The sequence below is a fragment of the Myxocyprinus asiaticus genome, chromosome 24 (assembly GCF_019703515.2).
Source record: "Myxocyprinus asiaticus isolate MX2 ecotype Aquarium Trade chromosome 24, UBuf_Myxa_2, whole genome shotgun sequence".
NCBI classification, from domain to species: Eukaryota; Metazoa; Chordata; class Actinopteri; order Cypriniformes; family Catostomidae; genus Myxocyprinus; species Myxocyprinus asiaticus.
The window spans coordinates 1937501-1957500 of NC_059367.1; the positions used below are offsets into that span (position 1 = coordinate 1937501).

General features: G+C 36.2%; 2 protein-coding genes across 3 annotated transcripts in view; one reads left to right on the plus strand and one right to left on the minus strand.

The window, feature by feature from the left end:
* The window catches only part of LOC127414591 (fatty acid binding protein 1-B.1-like), a 932240-nt gene that overhangs the window by 765300 nt on the left and 146940 nt on the right, over positions 1-20000 (plus strand). The window lies entirely within an intron of this gene.
* The window catches only part of LOC127414560 (F-box/LRR-repeat protein 17-like), a 353014-nt gene that overhangs the window by 81668 nt on the left and 251346 nt on the right, over positions 1-20000 (minus strand). Inside the window, exon 8 of the mRNA XM_051652672.1 lies at positions 5030-5106. Within this exon, the coding sequence (XP_051508632.1) occupies positions 5030-5106 (77 nt within the window). The remainder of the gene's footprint in view (positions 1-5029; positions 5107-20000) is intronic.

The following is a 20000-nucleotide window of genomic DNA, read 5'->3' on the forward strand; positions in this document are numbered from 1 at the left end:
AAATTACAAGAGCATTATTGCTTCTCTCCGGCTCTCTAGAACTGCTAATTAAAAGCAAACATCAGGATAAAAAACAGAAATGGACGAGAGGAACAAGGCGAATGTCTTAAACGTGTTCCTAAAAGCCATTAATAAAAAAATAATCAATGTTGGAGATGGAAAAGAGCAGCTCAAACTGGCGGATACAAAATCCACGTTCAATCCGCCCAGGAAATCCACCAATCATTCCATTAGGAGGCAGGACGCAGGAGAACAGGCGTATTTACTCGCCCTCAAAGGAGCAATCTTGTTTGACATCACCCTATACTGCACCCGCATTAGTCCGGAGAGGCCCGGGGTTCCTTCTATAAGCCACGGATCAGGTGACCGCGATTAATCTGGTTTAAACAGTCCAAAAGGGCCAGCGCGCAGATATCTAAAGCACATTCCAGGGCATCATTAGTGTATTGTTTTGATGTTGTGCTCATTTATCACGGTCGGCCATGGACTCCGATGGAGAGGTCAGCGCTCCACACAGGTGATTACAGTCACTACGAGTTGAGCTGAGATGAAACAAATGCTGCGAGGAGTTCGAAGTGATTCGACACATTAGAACGGTACTTATATGTAATTTTCTAAAGTGGGCTGAAATACATTAGCAGAGGATTAGAGCTTTACTCAGGGGAGAGACTCTGAGTCCACATGTTTGAGCCCTGGAATCCACAGAACATTTTTCCCCCCTTTTGGTGAAGAGAGTAAATCTCCAAGATGACCGCTGGACACTCTTACTGGACTTCACTATATACTAACTAGTGGTCGACCGAAATGGTTGGTTTTTTTTTTTATTAAAACTTTTTTTTAAGGGTGACTGACAGCCGATATAATGTGAGATATGGGTCATTCCTACTGTAGAATTTGGTGACTTAAGTCGCCATTAAATGTTATGGTATTTATAAAGTTTAATTGCAATGGATTCAAATTTGAATATGCTTGTTTAAAAAAAAAAAAAAAGAAAGAAAAAAGAAAAAGTGCTATTTGATCAAATTTCTTCAATGCAATTAAATGTTTAGCATGACATTTTCTCACTAATATGTATTCTTTTGTTTTAAATGTGTAATTTTAACACTGATAGTGGAGTTTTTTTTGTGTGTGTACACCTTGATTTGATGGTCCACCCTGTTATGTCTCAATACTGTGACCTGTAATTGAAGATCTGTGTTATGAAATGGTGTCACACACCAGAAGTGACATCAGCAATTCAGCAAAATAATGCTGGAAGTATTTGAGGTGTGTAACTTTTCTGTTTTATTTATGTTTTCCTTTGTTTTGTGAGGTTAATCAAACGTGGTCAAGCATATATAAGCATATTTATTTTCACAGATATAAAATAATTACTATAAGTTTACCAATATATTACCTGGATATCTTTCACAGACCACGTAGTTGTTAATTTTGCCCACTGAATGTCCAACCTGTTATTGCCCACCCTGATGCAGCCCACCTGACCCAATGGGCATCTGAATTTGTTAGGTCATTCAGTTTGATCTGTATCACTTATATAATCTTTACCAGATCCATTTAATTATAAAACAAAGATAAAAGAATGTTTTTTTTTTTTTTTTTTTAAAGTTTCAAAGCAGAAAAGTCCCCAAATTGTAGAAATGACCCATGCAGTATATGATTTAATAAAAGCATGAGAAAAGAAAAGTGGGAACACTTTACAATTAGAGATGGGCGTTTTGAGTAATTTTGTCATCAACTACTCTAACACATAAAAAAAATGAGTATTAGATTACTTAAAATTTTGAATTTAAGTTCAACCTTCAACCTTTGAACCTGTTTTTCTTATGGAAAAAATGAGCACTATGCATAAACATCTAGATTAAAAATGACAAACAAAAAACAAAACACTTGCACTTGCACACAGAAACGATCATTTCAAGTCTTTTGAAGTGATACAATCACAATAAATTCCTTTAACAATGTCATGTATGGACAGTGCCAACCAATACATTGAGATGTAACGGCAAGATTTAGGTGAGAGAAGCAGTTTCATTGTTGTTCGCAGCAGTTTATCCCTATTTAAAATGTTCCATTTGCTAACATAAGTTAATGTATTAGGTATCATGAACTTACAATGAATGGTAAATTTGTTTACAGCATTTATTAATTTTTGTTAATGTTAGTTTATAAAAACACAAGGCAAAGTAGATAAATTAAAGCTGAGCGAGTACTCGATTAATCGATTATTTGTGCACATCCCTTTCAAAAAGGTTCCATTTGCTAACATTAGTTAATGCATTATTAGGTATCATGAACTTACAATGTACAGTATACTTGTTTACAGCATTTATTAATCTTTGTTAATGTTAGTTTATAAAAACACAAGTTAAAGTCGAATAATTAAAGCTGAACGAGTACTGGATTAATCGATTATTTGTGCACATCCCTATTTTCAAAATGGTCCCATTTGCTAACATTAGTTAATGCATTATTAGGTATTGTGAACTTACAATGTACAGTATACTTGTTTACAGCATTTATTAATCTTTGTTAATGTTAGTTTATAAAAACACAAGTTAAAGTCGAATAATTAAAGCTGAACGAGTACTGGATTAATCGATTATTTGTGCACATCCCTATTTTCAAAATGGTCCCATTTGCTAACATTAGTTAATGCATTATTAGGTATTGTGAACTTACAATGTACAGTATACTTGTTTACAGCATTTATTAATCTTTGTTAATGTTAGTTTATAAAAACACAAGTTAAAGTCGAATAATTAAAGCTGAACGAGTACTGGATTAATCGATTATTTGTGCACATCCCTATTTTCAAAAAGGTCCCATTTGCTAACATTATATCACGAACTTACAATGAACGGTACATTTGTTTACAGCATTTATTAATCTTTGTTAATGGAAGTTTATAAAAAAGCAAGGCAAAGTTGAATAATTAAAGCTGAACGAGTACTCGATTAATCGATTATTTGTGCACATCCCTATTTACAATAAGGTTCCATTTGCTAACATTAATGCATTATTAGGTATCATGAACTTACAATAAACAGTTTATTTGTTCACAGCATTTATTAATCTTTGTTAATGTTAGTTAATAAAAACACAATTATTCATTGTTAGTTCATAGTGCATTAACTAACATTAATACACAGTACACTGCCTGGCCAAAAAAAAAAAAGAAAAAAAAAAGGGCATACTCTAATATTTAGTTGGACCGCCTTTAACTTTGATTATGGCTCACATTCGTCGTGGCATTGTTTCAACAACCTTATGCAACGTCACAACATTTATTTCCATCCAGAGTTGCATTCATTTTTGGCCGAGATCTTGTACTGATGACGGGAGAGTCGAACCACTCCTAAAGTCTTCACCAGCACATCCCAAAGACTTTCACTGGGGTTAAGGTCAGGACTCTGTGGTGGCCAATTCATGTGTGAAAATGATTCCTCATGCTCCCTGAACCACTCTTTCACAATTTGAGCCTGAAGAATCTTGGAATATGCCCGTGCCGTCAGGGAAGAACAAATCCATTGATGGGATAACCTGGTCATTCAGTACATTCAGGTTGTTAGCTCATTTTATTGCCACATAATACTGCTGAGCCGAGACCTGACCAACTGAAGCAACCCCAGATCATAACACTGCCCTTTTTTCAAACAGCAAATTCTTTTGGCCAGGCAGCGTACATCTTTTGATTTAAAGAATGTATTACCATATGTTGAAATGAAGATTAACAAAGATTAATAAATGCAGTAAAAGTATCATTCCTTGTTAGTTCATGTTAACTAATGTTGTCAACTGAAGCCTTATTGCAAAGTATTACCAAAAAAAATAATATATATGAAAAGCAACATTTGAGAAGACTGCTTGTAGATTACTGGAAATGACTGTAACACATTTGTTCCTTCGCCAATCAGCAACAGTTATCTGTGAATTATGGCCAAATATTCATATTTTGACAATGCACATAGTTTATTGCTTTCATTGTGGACAGAGATTACTTGTCGCTTCACACCTTTAGGTTAAAACACAATGTTAGGCTTTTCCAGTGCGTCCCACGCACAAATTTATTTGTTATTACAGCTAAGTGACACATCTGTATGTAATGACATCTGATGCTTGTGACTGCTGGTCATTTTCACCGTGGTGCTGTCTATAGGAAACTTACAGTATGTGGCAGAGGTGTGGTAATTTTCTGGGCACATTGTCAACACAAACACGCAGTAATTCACACATGAGGTCTAGTCTTGTACTTTAAGGGTGTAATTTTAGAGCAGAACTGACCTGCAAATCTACTATGAAAAACTTTTTCCACTAAAAAAATACTGAAGCCAATCTTTGTGTTTGTTGTCATTCGTCTGCTCTCAGCTGTGGGTGAAAAGAGGAGAGCATTTTACTGTGTTTACGCTAATAAAAACCAAATGTGTTTTTGTTACTCAAAGGTAAAGGACAAGTGCACAACCTCCTGCCATACACATAACATTTACATACACGTCTCAATGGAGGCATTTCACACACTGTGTCATGCAGTTACTAACATCCAAATTACGATCTGTCAATGCTTGGCAGCTCCATACAGCTATTGTTTTCTAGCATAATCAGTCAGATACAGCAGTGAGCGTTTTGTGTTGTCCTTCAGTCTCAGCAGGCAGTAATTACGCAAACCGCCCCGTCTTTCAGCGGGTGAACACATGCAGATGTTTCCCGCCTTTGTTTTGTGCGATCAGAGTGCTTCGCTGCCATCATTAATATATAATCTGAATGACATTATGTTGACGCTCAAGGGTAAATCAGACTGCTTCAATAGACTGCAGAGAAACATACTCAAATACATAAATGTATACACGAATGCTTGAATGACACATTGAACACGCTGTTGCATCATTCCTACAAGATGAGTTATTATTTAGTTAGCTAGCTATAAACATGCCGAATAAATGTAACCTGCTCAGCAATATTTTCTGCAAACTGCTGCTCCGTCATGATAGTTGTTGACCAGAAAGAAAACAGTTTACACTAATTCTCTTACCGTGGTCTGTGATTTTGCAGGAAACCAAATACAGCTCCTTCAAACTCCGGCCCTCTTTAGCAATGATCTCCACACATCTGTCAAACACAAAACAAAGGGACAGAAAGGGTTGAAGGTCATAAAAATTCATATAGGTCACTTCAGTGAGATCTATCAGGTGATTAGGGTTTGGCTAGTTAGTTTTGGCAGTTATCCCTGCTGGTAGATGGCGATTTTTTTTTTTTTTTCCAAGAAAGTCATTTTGATATTTTTTTCTGGGGTGTAACCGTTCGGAGAAAGCAAAAAAAAAAAAAAAAAAAACAATTAATTAATTACATTTTCATTAAAAAGCTGAAATTCTTGGAAAATAGTATGTAACAAATGTAAAAAAAAAGTACAGTTGCATTCAGAAGTTTACATACACTTAGGTTGAAGTCATTAAAACTCATTTTTTAACCACTCCATAGATTTAATATTAGCAAACTATAGTTTTGGCAAGTCGTTTAGGACATCTACTTTGTGCATGACAAACAATTTAACTGACTATATCACAATTCCAGTGGGTCAGAAGTTTACATGCACTAAGTTAACTGTGCCTTTAAGCAGCTTGGAGAATTCCAGCAAATGATGTCAAGCCTTTAGACAATTAGCTTCTGATAGGAGGCATACTGAACTGGAGGTGTACCTGTGGATGTATTTTAAGGCCTACCTTCAAACTCAGTGCCTCTTTGCTTGACATCATGGGAAAATCAAAAGAAATCAGCCAAGACCTCAGAAAAACAATTGTGGACCTCCACAAGTCTGGTTCATCCTTGGGAGCAATTTCCAAGCACCTGAAGGTACTACGTTCATCTGTACAAACAATAGTACGCAAGTATAAACACCATGGGACCACTCAGCCATCATACCACTCAGGAAGGAGACACATTCTGTCTCCTAAAGATGAACGTAGTTTGGTTGAAAAGTGCAAATCAATCCAAGAACAACAGCAAAGGACTTTGTGAAGATGCTGGAGGAAACAGGTAGACGAGTATCTATATCCACAGTAAAACAAGTCCTATATCAACATAACCTGAAAGGCTGCTCAGCAAGGAAGAAGCCACTGCTCCAAAACCGCCATAAAAAAGCCAGACTACAGTTTGCAAGTGCACATGGGGACTAAGATCTTACTTTTTGGAGAAATGTCGTCTGGTCTGATGAAACAAAAATGTAACTGTTTGGCCATAATGTCCATCATTACGTTTGGAGGAAAAAGGGTGAGGCTTGCAAGCCGAAGAACACCATCCCAACCGTGAAGCATGGGGGTGGCAGCATCATGTTGTGGGGGTGCTTTGCTGCAGGAGGGACTGGTGCACTTCACAAATAGATGGCATCATGAGGAAGGAAAATTATGTGGATATATTGAAGCAACATATCAAGACATCAGCCAGGAAGTTAAAGCTCGGTCGCAAATGGGTCTTCCAAATGGACAGTGACCCCAAGCATACCTCCAAAGTTGTGGCAAAATGGCTTAAGGACAACAAAGTCAAGGTATTGGAGTGGCCATCACAAAGCCCTGACCTCAATCCGATAGAAAATTTGTGGGCAGAACTGAAAAAGCATGTGTGAGCAAGGAGGCCTACAAACCTGATTCAGTTACACAAGTTCTGTCTGGAGGAATGGGACAAAATTCCAGCAACTTATTGTGAGAAGCTTGTGGAAGGCTACCCAAAACGTTTGACCCAAGTTAAATAATTTAAAGGCAATGCTACCAAATACTAACAAAGTGTATGTAAACTTCTGACCCACTGGGAATGTGATGAAAGATATAAAAGCTGAAATAAATCATTCTCTCTACTATTATTCTGACATTTCACATTCTTAAAATAAAGTAGTGATCCTAACTGACCTAAGACAGGGAATGTTTTCTATGATTAAATGTCTGGAATTGTAAAAAAATTTAGTTTAAAGGTATTTGGCTAAACTTCTGACTTCAAAAGTATTTTGGAATAATATTTGATTATTATGTCTTTAAAAAAAACAAGCAGTGAATTTTTTTGTTTTAAAATATTGTTAAAAATAAATAAAATAATAATAATAAATATATATATATAAGAGAGAGAGAGAGAGAGAGAGAGAGAGAGAGAGAGAGAGAGAGAGAGAGATACACATGTTGAAAACTGCATGCAACCTGCATGTGACACAAAGATTACATTTCTGTGAACTCGACAAATGTTTTTGTAAAATCTGATTCTCGTTTTTGTAAAGATTTGTTATTTTTAGCACCTCGGACAACCTTATTTGTCAATATCCGATATTATAACTAATCATATTTTTAGTTGTTGTTGCAAAAAACATATTAAATTAATTATAGCATATTAAATGTATTGCCAGTTGAAGATTTCTTGAGTCTATAACTGAGAGACCATGAGCAAAAATAGCATAATTCAAATCACATAATACCAGAGGTCCTGCGTCAACCGAGCAACTGCCATTGAGATGAATGTGAACACTAACAGATTTCTCTTTATATACCCAGTATTAGTTAGCTACAAATGCTCAGATATATCTTTTCACATTAACAAATACTTTTAATAAAAGTGGCTGTAATTCCATCACCTGAGCGTAATTACATCACACGCTCCTGACAGCAGTTTCCCTGAAACTTGATAATTAAACGTGATTCGCCAGCGGCTCCTTTCTTCTCCAGTGATCCTATATCGGCACCTCAAAAGCGTTTGGAAAGAAAATTAATAATTTAATTAAATCCACTCTGATTAAAAACTAAAAGGCTTTCACATGGAAAAAGCCTCCGTGCTGAAACTTCTAATGCGACGGCTTCAAAGGCATGTTACCGATGCTGCGGTATTGTTCAGGCACTGGAGAGCATGTACATGCTGAAGAATTGCACGCAAGATCAGAGACGAGTTTAAGAGATTCACTTTAAACAATTGTAATGAGTCGCATGTTTGCCAAAATTCATTGTGATCTGTTTGAGCCCATTAACCTACAATGACATGATCATTGTATGGCTTCTAAATAGGCGGGTGAATTTGACATGTTAATTTAGTGCGATTAATTCAAATAACAATTGCGTGGTATAAAAATGAATGCAATTAATCATGCCCCCGTGCATAAATTCTGCTGTATGCAATTTTTTAACCATTGCATCCTACTGCCGCAATTAAATATGGTTCTAGGTCACATCAAATTGCCACAGCTCGTGTTTTCTGGAGTCTTGGAAGTTTTGGAAAGATGTTTTCATTTTAATGTTTTCTTTCCATTAAAAAAGTTAATTATGCTGCTACTCTTTATAAGGCCCTTTGGGGACTTTTCTCAGCAAGTATTGATATATGCAGCTAATTCAGTTAATTAATTGGGATATCATGCAATTAATAGGGCTAGGTAAAAATATTGATTTTCCAATGCATCACAATCTCAATATCGATTCATTAATCCAAAGATCAATCGAATGTGAGTAAATCCGTCGCATATGACCAAAATTTCACCCTATGCAACTAAAATGGTCTGTAATTCGGCACTGGCTGGTAAATGTTGAGATTTCACTCAGCAGTGATTGAGTAGTATAGTGGTAATGAAGTTCAGCAGCGAGATACTTTCAAAAAGTCCGGTTTGACTCGTTCTGTGTAATGTGTGTCCAAAGACGAGATCCACACAATCCATTTGTCATTGAATAATGTCTCTTTTAATATCCTTTCTGTTCTCTACAGTCAGTTATTGATTGAAAAACAACCCCAGAAACATTCAAATGCAATCACACATAGCACAGATGCGGAAAAGAAGCTATACGACTTAATATGCGCTCAAAAAACATATTACTGCGAGACACTTGCAGAACTGATGCTATTCTTTTTTATTTATTTATTTTTTTTAAAATTTGGAATACCCAATTCCAAGTGCGCTCTAAGTCCTCATGGTGGCGTAGTGACTCGCCTCAATCCGGGTGGCGGAGGATGAATCTCAGTTGCCTCCGCGTCTGGGACCATCAATCCGCGCATCTTATCACGTGGCTTGTTGAGCACGTTACCACAGAGACGTAACGCTATTCTCCGCAGCATACACGCACAACTCACCACGCGCCCCACCGAGAGCGAGAACCACATTATAGTGACCACGAGGACGTTACGCCATGTGACTCTACCCTCCCTAGCAACCAGGCCAATTTGGTTGCTTAGCAGACCTGGCTGGAGTCACTCAGCACGCCCTGGATTCGAACTCGTGACTCCAGTTGTGATAGTCAGCATCTTTACATGCTGAGAAACCCAGGCCCCCGAAGTGATGCTATTCTTAAAGAGACAGTACGGTTTTAATACTTGTTCTACATATCAATGTAAATATTGTAAATACTATATATATATATATATATATATATATATATATATATATATATATATATATATATATATATACAGTATATTAGTGCTGTCAGTCGATTAAAATTTTTAATCACAATTAATCACATAATTTTTGTAGTTAATCACGATTAATCACAGATTTTAAAAGTGCTAAAATTTGACACTATATATACTTCTTTTCTTGTCAAAATTCATATATTTTTTATTTTAGGAAAGAAAACAAAACAACATGTAATAATATAATGCTTTATTAAAATTTTCCAAACAAAGGCTTCCACAGTATAAAAACAGAAATGCACTAAAATAGCACCAATTCAAGTAACATTAAATGTTTCCCAAAGTCTAATTGGGAGTTTGACTAATTGAAAGAACTAGTCCTCACATAGGTTGCATATTAATTTCAATGGGCATTAAATCTCTTAAACTCTCATCCTCCAGAATATGAATCTGCCGGTAGACTGTGGTTATCCGCTTTGTTACAGCAATCGTGAAGCTGCGTCAAAGCGGCAACGCCAGCGTCGTGTGCCACTTTGAACTCACCATGAAAAACGTCTCATTCTGTGTTTTGGTGATAGTTAAGACTTGACGTGCTTCTGTGGTAATTAAAATGCGCCGTACATAGGCTGAAAAATTTCACAAGTCCCATCTGGGCTCATCAAATAGCACTAACAGCTCATTTCTCCATCATTATCACTGACAGGGAAGCGCTGTATGAGATTCTTTTATTTACTGAGATAACAACCTCCGCGGCTCTATCATATGAGAGAGCGTAATGGTCAACTAGCGTGTTACGACCGCCCATAGAATGTCTTTGGGACCGCCGTGTTATGCTGTTTTATGCCAAACTTGTAGACTCCACTTTGTAGAAGGGCTCTGGCGCTGTGGTGTGTGCATGAGTGTAATGACTCGGGACGGACACGTTATAAAAGTTCCACCCTTCACACCAGTGTTTATGCTGTATTAACGGTAAATGCGTTAATCGTGATTAAGAAAAATGAACACATTAACATTTTTTACTTAATAGCATGCATTAACGCACTAATTCTGACAGCCCTAATATATATATCTATATCTATCTATCTATCTATCTATCTATCTATTTATATATATATATATATATATATATATATATATATATATATATATATATATATATATATATATATATATATTTTTTTTTTTTTTAGTTAAACCGTGACCAAAATGGTGAAAAATTAATGATAAAATACATTTTGTATTTTTATTAATATTTTCGTAACATAAGTTAGAAGCGTCCTTGTATAACAGCATTAGCTGAAAGTGAATTTCTTTCATATATAACCACAATGGACATTTTGGGTTCTATTTTCGTGACCGCGCTAGGCGCAACTTAATGGCCATGTGCAACGTCTTCTCATTTTCGTGAGAGCGCTAATCCTAAGTGTAATTTTCATGCCAGCCCAAAGCGCAAGTGGGCGTGGGTGGGAATGTTTGTGCCATCTGTGGGTGTACTGTATATTAATGAAGTGTCGCAAAGCGCAATTTGCTATTTTCCTGAGAAATAGGTCATTGCGCTATGATGTTTGAGAAGCACGTCTGTTTTCAGCGCAAAGTCTAAACTCAGTTCCTGCATTTGCAGTTTGGATGGTAATAAAGTTCATACTCTGAAAATATAGTGGAACATCAAATTATATTCATGACGATCACTGTTGTAGCCATTTTATGATTTCACTTTCTAGAGGTCATGGTTTATTTTTCCAATTATTCTGATGTTTATATTTACAATTGTATTTATAAACTCATTTGTATTCATATTTTGTCCACCTGTTGTCATAGAGTGATTTTTAAATCACTGCAAAAGAAGCAGGTGGACGAAGTTGGAGAGGGTAAAATGTTTGGGTTATAAACGATTTTTTTTCCACCACTTCGTTATTCTGATTATATTTTTGTTTCATTTGAAGTGTAATATGAATTTAGATAAATAAATGAATTGTTAAAGCAAAATCGACAGGTTGAAGTGAAAAAATCCACAGCCTAACCTGGAAGGTCGAAATCCATGATTTGTGTGCCACTTGATCAATATAATCAATAATACTTACATTGCCTATAATATAACAGAGTGTTTGTGCTGCAGTAAACTGCACGGTCCTCAAACTCTCAGTTTCCATTTCCTCTACATATTGCATTACTGAATATTGAGAAAAAAAATAAGAAAATAACTTTTGTAACAGCCTGTCCTCTCAGCTCCAATTTATTTTTTTAATCTACTATGAAAACCCATTGAGAAAGCCATTGTTGATCCATCAACCTGAGAGCTGCTCATCTGGAGATGTTCACAGTGTAATTTACGGAAACTGTTTGTGGGACTAATCGTATTTCTACATCTCTTGTCCAGGCACTTTACCCCACGAGTGACCCGATCCGGCCTAGAGATAATCACAGCGGTCCATCTGGCACAACGGACCGCCCGGCGCCAGACTAGCGCGAGAACTCTGTGGAATCTTTTCATATGAAAGTATCAGAGTTTCAGCATTAGTGACGATCACGGCTAACAAACGAGCAGATCCACTGGCTGGCGTCAGGCGCTCCTCACGAGAGCTTGTTACCGCACGCCCTGCACGCCAGGGTCAGGACAAAGTTCATTAGGATTGACGTCTACAAATAGCACGGGCGGTTTTATGGGCAGCACTGGATGTGATTTGACGAGCTGATGAGGAAACTGAATCACTGGAGTCACATTAAAGTAGCCGTAGTGATTGAGACGCCCGTCCTGACTCTGAGCGACTGATCCATTGAGCTTCATTAACGTGAAAAATGAAAAACAAAAGAAAAGAGATACAAGCTGTTAGAATTCTGTTCATCTGAACTCATACTGGATTTCCTTAAAAAGGAGCTGATAGTGTTGAGACAGTCACTACAAAAATATCTTTTTTGACTGTTTGACATTTTGGTAACACTTTGGTTACAGTGTCCTTGTTACACATATTACATGTATCGACTATAGTAATAACAGTCAATTATGCACAGTTACGAATTATGAACTATTCCTTTAAGTACCCCTGGTTTGGAATAACTGGACTAGTTATAAAAAAAAAAATAAATAAAATCCTTGTTTTATTGACTGTAGATGGGTTTTTGTATTCACATATTTTAACACAAATATTGGGATATTGCATTAAACATTCTGGCATAAAAAAAACTAGTATGATTGACCGAATATGTTCCTATAGGAATGTGTGTGTATATATATATATATATATACAGTGCATCCTAAAAGTATTCACAGCGCTTCACTTTTTCCACATTTTGTTATGTTACAGCCTTATTCCAAAATGGATTAAATTCATTATTTTCCTCAGAATTCTACAAACAATACCCCATAATGGCAACATGAAAGTAGTTTGTTTGAAAACTTTACAAATTTATTAAAAATAAAAAACGAAAAAAAAAATCACATGTACATAAGTATTCACAGCCTTTGCTCAATACTTTGTTGAAGCACCTTTGGCACCAATTACAGCCTCAAGTCTTTTTGAGTATGATGCTACAAGCTTGGCACACCTATTTTTGGGCAGTTTCTCCCATTCTTCTTTGCAGGACCTCTCAAGCTCCATCAGGTTGGATGGGGAGCGTCGGTGCACAGCCATTTTCAGATCTCTCCAGAGATGTAATTGCATGAAAGTGAAAACAAAGAGAACCTATGCATTTGCGAAGCATGCTATAAGCGAACCGTCTTCATTTAAAGCTTTCACACAAGCCAAAACATCCCCAAAACTAATCAAGCGTTTCCCAGAGACTAAACCGTTTCAAAAATGCACTGTTTATGACAGCAAACGAAAAATCATTTTCTTAATTAGAACTTTTGTTAAAAATAAATATATATATATATATATATATATATATATATATATATATATATATATATATATATATATATAAACATTGAAACAAGATGTATTTACTGGAAAAGCAAAATGACATAAGATATTAAGACTATTTTATCTAACAACATTTTTAGAGGTTTGTGCTTGTGTGATAAGTTTACCCCAAAAATGAAAATTCAGTCATTGTTTACTCACCCCTGTGTTGTTATAACTCTATATGACTTTCTTTCTTTTTCTGAACACAAAGGGAAAAATTGTGAATAAATGTTGTGCTCAGTGATGTCATACAATGGCAGTTTATGGTGACCACCTCTTCAAGCTTCAAAAGAACACAAAAGTATAATTCAGAAGTCTAATAAATTATTCCATGAGACACTGGGGCGTTCAAGCGAAAACTCGTTTTGTTTATGTAAAAACAGGTCCTCCACAGCAATAGTGACAACAGAACACATCTGCACACAAAACAGAGAACAGAACTTACTAAACATGTCTGAAGAGTTTGTAGTCCAAGAATTGATGCATTTCTGTGCCCAGCCTTATTTTTTTGAGAGTTTTTGGACCGGTGCCAGTTCACAGTGGATGGAGTTACCCGTATGTTGCCAAAAATAGAAAACAAGCGATTGATAGAATGTACCGTCGCTCATCACTGCTGGTTAGGACAAAAACTCTGATTAACATAGAAAATATACCTTTTATCTTGTGTCGTTTGCCGTCAGGTTAGGACACGGTGTAACTGTGGCTGCCTGTAGCCTCCTCGATGTTTCTGTTTGATTTCTGAGTACTCCGTTAAAAAAAAATAAAAATAAGGCTGGGCATAGAAATGCATCAATTCTTCGATTTCAGTTTGTTTCTCATCAAATCTTATCGTATACTTTCATAACAATCATGAGTCTCATGGAATAATTTATTAGACTTCTGAATTATACTTTTGTGTTCTTTTGAAGCTTGAAGAGGTGGTTACCATAAACTGCCATTGTATGACATCACTGAGCACAACATTTATTCACAATTTCTCCCTTTGTGTTCAGAAAAAGAAAGAAACTCATATAGAGTTATAACAACACGGGGTGAGTAAACAATGAATTAATTTTCCTTTTTGGGTAAACTAATCCTTTAAAACAAGACAAAACTATTTGACAAAAAAAAAAAAAAAAAAAATTCAAAAAGGCAAATCAAGTGTATTTTCTACCCTATTAGCCCCATTAAGCCATTGTTTTATTTTTTTTCTTTCTTGTGCAAAGCATAAACCTAATTATATTTGGTTGGATTTTTCTGAAAACACTTATCTTCTGTCATTTTTCTTGTCATGCAAATGCATGAAAACACTGATTATCAAAGTAATTGCAACGTGTAAATGATGAAAATACTGATTAAGATGTCACTATTTATTTTTATTTTTTTGCAGTACACAAGCAGCACAAAACCTGTCTATGGAGGTAAACACGCTTTCAGCTGCGTGGACATTCTCTCCACTCACAAACTATCTGTCAATACAAACTCTGGATGACTAGTTAGCAGTAAAATTGAGTAGTCTTGTAAGGCCTGGTGCATCTCAGCACACATATAACACACGCATGATCTGAGAAACCACTGCTGATGAAATGTAACTGATGCAAATAATTGAACTAATGATGCGGATGCTTTATTCTTACTCTTCACTCATCCACTGCGATTTTAAATAACCACCATAATACTTCTAAAGCCATTACTGCGGTTTGTGTGTTTCCTCGGCTAACTCATCTCAGCTAATTTCCCCTCTCTGGTTGTAGAGGGCAGCCATGACTCAAGGCCATGATGTCCATTAAAGGGACATTAAAGTAGTTTCCATGACAACAAAGACACTCCACAGTCGGCCAATTAGGTTGAGAGCAAAGGCGAGCGAGTCACCCAAAAACAGCACAGGCCGGTTTAACCGTTAGAGAGGAAGCAAGCTAATTAAGTGTTTGATAAAGGCTGAATGTAACGACGGGACATTTATGTGTCATTATAATGTTCACTTTTATCATGGTCAATCAATTATTGACAGAAATCAGTGTAAATCAAAGAGCAGTTCTTAGAATAAAGGCCATATAATCCTAGGTTTATAAAATCAAGCAACTTTGTTAGTTTTACATATTACGACTGCAAGAACTACTTGATAAAATCAATTGACAATTAACGCCTTCATAGATTAGGTACAGTTCTGTGGAAAAGTATTTGCCCCCATCCTGATTTCTTCTGTTTTTGTGTGTATCTCATACTAAATTGTTTCAAAAATTCAAACAAAATCTAACATAAACAAAGGAAATCTGAGTAAACACAAAATATAGTTTTTATATGATAATGTTATTTGTTGAAGCAAAAAAGTAATCCAATACCAACTGAGCCTGTGTGGAAAAAGTATTTGCCCCCTTAGTTACTAAATCCCCAAATCTATGAAACTGCATTCATAATGGGGTTCAACTGGACTAGACACACAATCAAATCAACAACTATATAGAACTTTTTCAGCAGCATGAATTTGGCTAAAAGGTCTCACTCAGTGACACACTATGCCAAGGTCGAAAGAAATTCCACAAATGATGAGGAAAAAATCAGTCTGGGAAGGGTTACAAAGCTATTTCAAATGCTCTGGGACTCCAAAGAACCACAGTGAGAGCCATTATCTCCAAATGGAGAAATCTTGGCACAGTAGTGAACCTTCCCAGAAGTGGCCGACCTTCCAAAATTCCTCCAAGAGCACAATGACTCATCCAGAAAGTCACAAAAAAGCCAAGGACAACATCCAAGAAACTGCAGACCTCTCTCACATCAGTAAAGGTCACTGTTCATGACTCCACTATCAGAAAGACACTGGCCCAAAATGCCATCCATGGAAGAGTGGCGAGGTGAAAACCACTGCTAACCCAGGACAACATTAAGGCTCGTCTGAATTTTGCCAAAACGCACCTTGATTGTTTTATTTCACAATACACATTGAATCAATATCAATGTGGCATTACTGTATTTATATCCTACAAATATTCTGTTTAGAGTTTGTTCTGAAACTCTAACATGAAGTATTAAACTCCTGCAGTCCTGCCGACTCAATTTAATCTTTGTTTTGTAGACTATTCCCGTCTTAGATGCCCTTTAAAAAATAATCAAGCCTATTTGAAAGATTTACACATTTCAATTTTCTTTAACAAAATTAATAAAACGTAAAAAAACAAATATATATATATATATATATATATATATATATATATATATATTTTATATATATATAAATATATATATATATTTGTTTTTTACGTTTTATTAATTTTGTTAAAGAAAATTGACGTTAAAAATATATATATATATATATATATATATATATATATATATATATATATATACATATTTTTTTTTTCTTTTTTTTTTGGTTAAAGATTATACAATTCAATTAGATGGAATTTTGTTATGAAATTGAAATTAGTAAATCGAATTATTTTTTATTTATTTAATTATGTATTGCGCGTTTTTTGTCTTTTTTTGGGTTAGTTAACTTTATACTTTTTAAGATGCTTAAGTATAAAGTTTTGAACAAAGTTAAGAAGTACTTCACTGTGATTAAATCTAGAATCATATTTACAGACAGACCATACGAGTTCATCGTGAGACGAGAGCGAGACTGCAGGGGTCACACTGGGGTCAACATGCTGGAGAGACAATAATAAACCCGTCAGGAGTCAGAGGAACATCAGATGTGAGAGAATGACCCCCTGACACCTGACGCTGAAGAGACACGCGACGCAACCAATCAGATCGCTGGACAGCTGTCCGGTGCAGTGACCTCATCGCTCAGCAGGCTGTTCCGCAGCGAGAGACACAGGACAGACAGTCAAGGGCACGGGGACGGTGTCAACTCATAGCAGCTTTCAACATACTTTAATGGACTGATATAAGCAATAAATCCTCTTTTTGTATGATCTACAAACAGTGTACAATGAACATTTTCCTTTGTTTTCTTAACTCATTTTCCCCTCAAGTTAAAAGTGTATCCAGTAAGTGCACTTTTCCAACTGTGAAAAATACTTGAAGCTTAAGTATGTCATTTCTGCTGTACAATAGCACCACCGAACGGAACTGCAAAAATAAACCTTTTTCAAACAGCTTTTTCGAAAACTTGTCCCTGTCTGCAATTGGTAAAGCAAACAGATAGTCCCATCCCAACACACGGCATTGGCTGAGTCAGTGTTGTTGTGTCGGGACGGATGAAGACACAGCGTACAGTTTTTGAGAAAATTAACCTACGAATGGCTTACTTAAGCACAAGGTATACTTTGGTTTTTACGCTAACGCTTAGCATCTGGGTTCAGTCGAATGCCATTCAAAGTACACTTCATTCTGCGGCACTATTGTCACCAAACAGAATTGCCAAATTACTGATTGTTTTCCATTGGTTGGACAATCAGATAGTCCCACCCCAAACTCACACCATTGGCCAATGTCTTGAATGGCTTCACAGATATCAGCTATATGCTTGAAACAACATGTAAAGTCAAATCTCAGACTCAAACAAACCTTGAAAGAAAGAGACAAACAGCATCTACAACAGATACTGTAGAGACAAATGTGCTTACTAGAGGTTGCACCGACTAGACGACTAGTTAGTTAGTCGGGTTAGGTCTGTGGCGAGTCCTAGTGGATCACATGACATCAGTGCACTCGTTCCATATAGTGATAGGAGGAAAATTCCTCAGGCCACAAACTGTGTCCGGTGTTTTTGCAAGCAAATTTTTCTTTTGTTAATTTTATCTGCCCAAATGACATCATTTGGAATCAATCGTCAATGTTTTTAAAAAGTGGAAAACGCACAACTTACCACACGCCTCATTGAGAGCGAGAACCACTAATCACGACCACGAGGAGGTTACCCCATGGGACTCTACCCTCCCTAGCAACCGGGCCAATTTGGTTGCTTAGGAGACCTAGCTGGAGTCACTCAGCATGCCCTGGATTCGAACTCGTGATTCCAGGTGTGACAGTCAGCGTCAATACTCGCTGAGCTACCCACTACCCCCAGTATATTTATATTTTAATAATTTGTTTGTAATCAAAATTTTACTTAGTAAAAATACAAAAATTCTGCATTACATTAATATTATATCATAAAATGTTATATATATAATAATGATATGAGCTATCACTGTTTGAAATAATGTGTACAATTTACCAGTAATAACATTGAGTTTACATTCATTTGTATAAGATATGCTAAAAAGGTTACTGTCACTTTAAGAGTTCAACGAGCGTCTCACAGTGTTCCGGTTCAGCGAACATTAATGAGAATCTCTCGGTTTATTTAGCGCATCCACGCTGTGTGAGATTAAAATGAATATTTCTTGAAAGTGGAGTACGCCTCATCTTTGATGGACACACATTACACGGAGGAAACGATCCGCTTTAACCTCAAGCACTTTTCGTCAAAACGAGGCGATTTTCCAGGTATTCCAGTTCTTAAATTTCTAGGACCTTGTGTGAACCCTGTAAACAGTGTAGATAAAAGTGCAGTAGTGGTAAAATCAAGCGATAGAGAGATGATGATGTTTGTCGGGTCATTTCATTTATGATCACATTGACTGAAAACAACGTTGCAAATGTAAAAATATCGAGTTTTGCCTCGATGTGTTTCGTAATGTTTTTGGTTCGCAATGTATAAAAATGTTATATATCGTCCCATCTCTAGTAGACACTGACCCACCAATTAATCGACTACTTTGCTACTTTTCTGGGCGGTTACAAGTGCTTACACTGTAAAAATATCAGTATCTTTGTCTAGCTTTCCTGTAAAAAATATTCTTAAATTAAGATAAATTCACTTGAGAAGCAAACTGCATAAAATACTACGGCTCGTTGTCAGAGAAAATACCTTGAATACAAGTGTAATTTGTCTTGTTCTACTGAAAGATGTTTTAAGCATAATCCACACGACATTTATTATTTTATATATTTCTGCAACCACTTTTTACATTGCAAACTTTAGAAATATACTCTGAAAATCATTCTATACCACATAAATGTCCACAGTATTACTAAAATGATGCTCTGAAACCTCACAATGAACCGAACCGCTAAAAAAGCATTTATTGCAGATCTCTGGACATTCACAGTCAAATGCAACACAAATACATGTGAAACACTCCTACTGTATCAATGCTTAATAACACAAAAGTGCACAAAAGCCTGACGCTTGAACTCAAACCCTAGCGACGCTTGTTAGTGTGTCGTTTCTCTCATCTTCACACGAGGAACCCAACACACAAAAGACAACAATACACGCTGCATATAAAGAGCCGGTTTATCATAAAAGAGCCAGACAGACAGCAAACCCACAGACGGGTCGACTGGACCACCACACAATGAAGAAAAAAAGGAATTTAGAGAAAATACAGCTACATACAAACTTAAGGCTGTGTTTTTTTCTATTCAACAGCAATTATATGAACCTGTTATTATAGAACAACACAAAAGACGTGACATTCTTTACTTGACGGAGGATAAAAATAAAATGAAGATGAAGTGTTCAAGGTCTGGAGAGGGTGAGCACATAAAGATTGTATAGAAATATATGTGTGCGTCTCGTCTGGAGTCATAATGAAATGGAGGGGCGGATCGTCTGATCGCAGCAGAGTAACAGTGAAATCTTTTTATTCCTCACGGAGTGCTTTACAAAATTATTCTTGCTGTAAATTTCCTTTTATGTGTCCTCATAAAGCCAGATACACATGACTGGAGAAGCTGCAATTCTCAAAACTGTTTTGCCTTCGA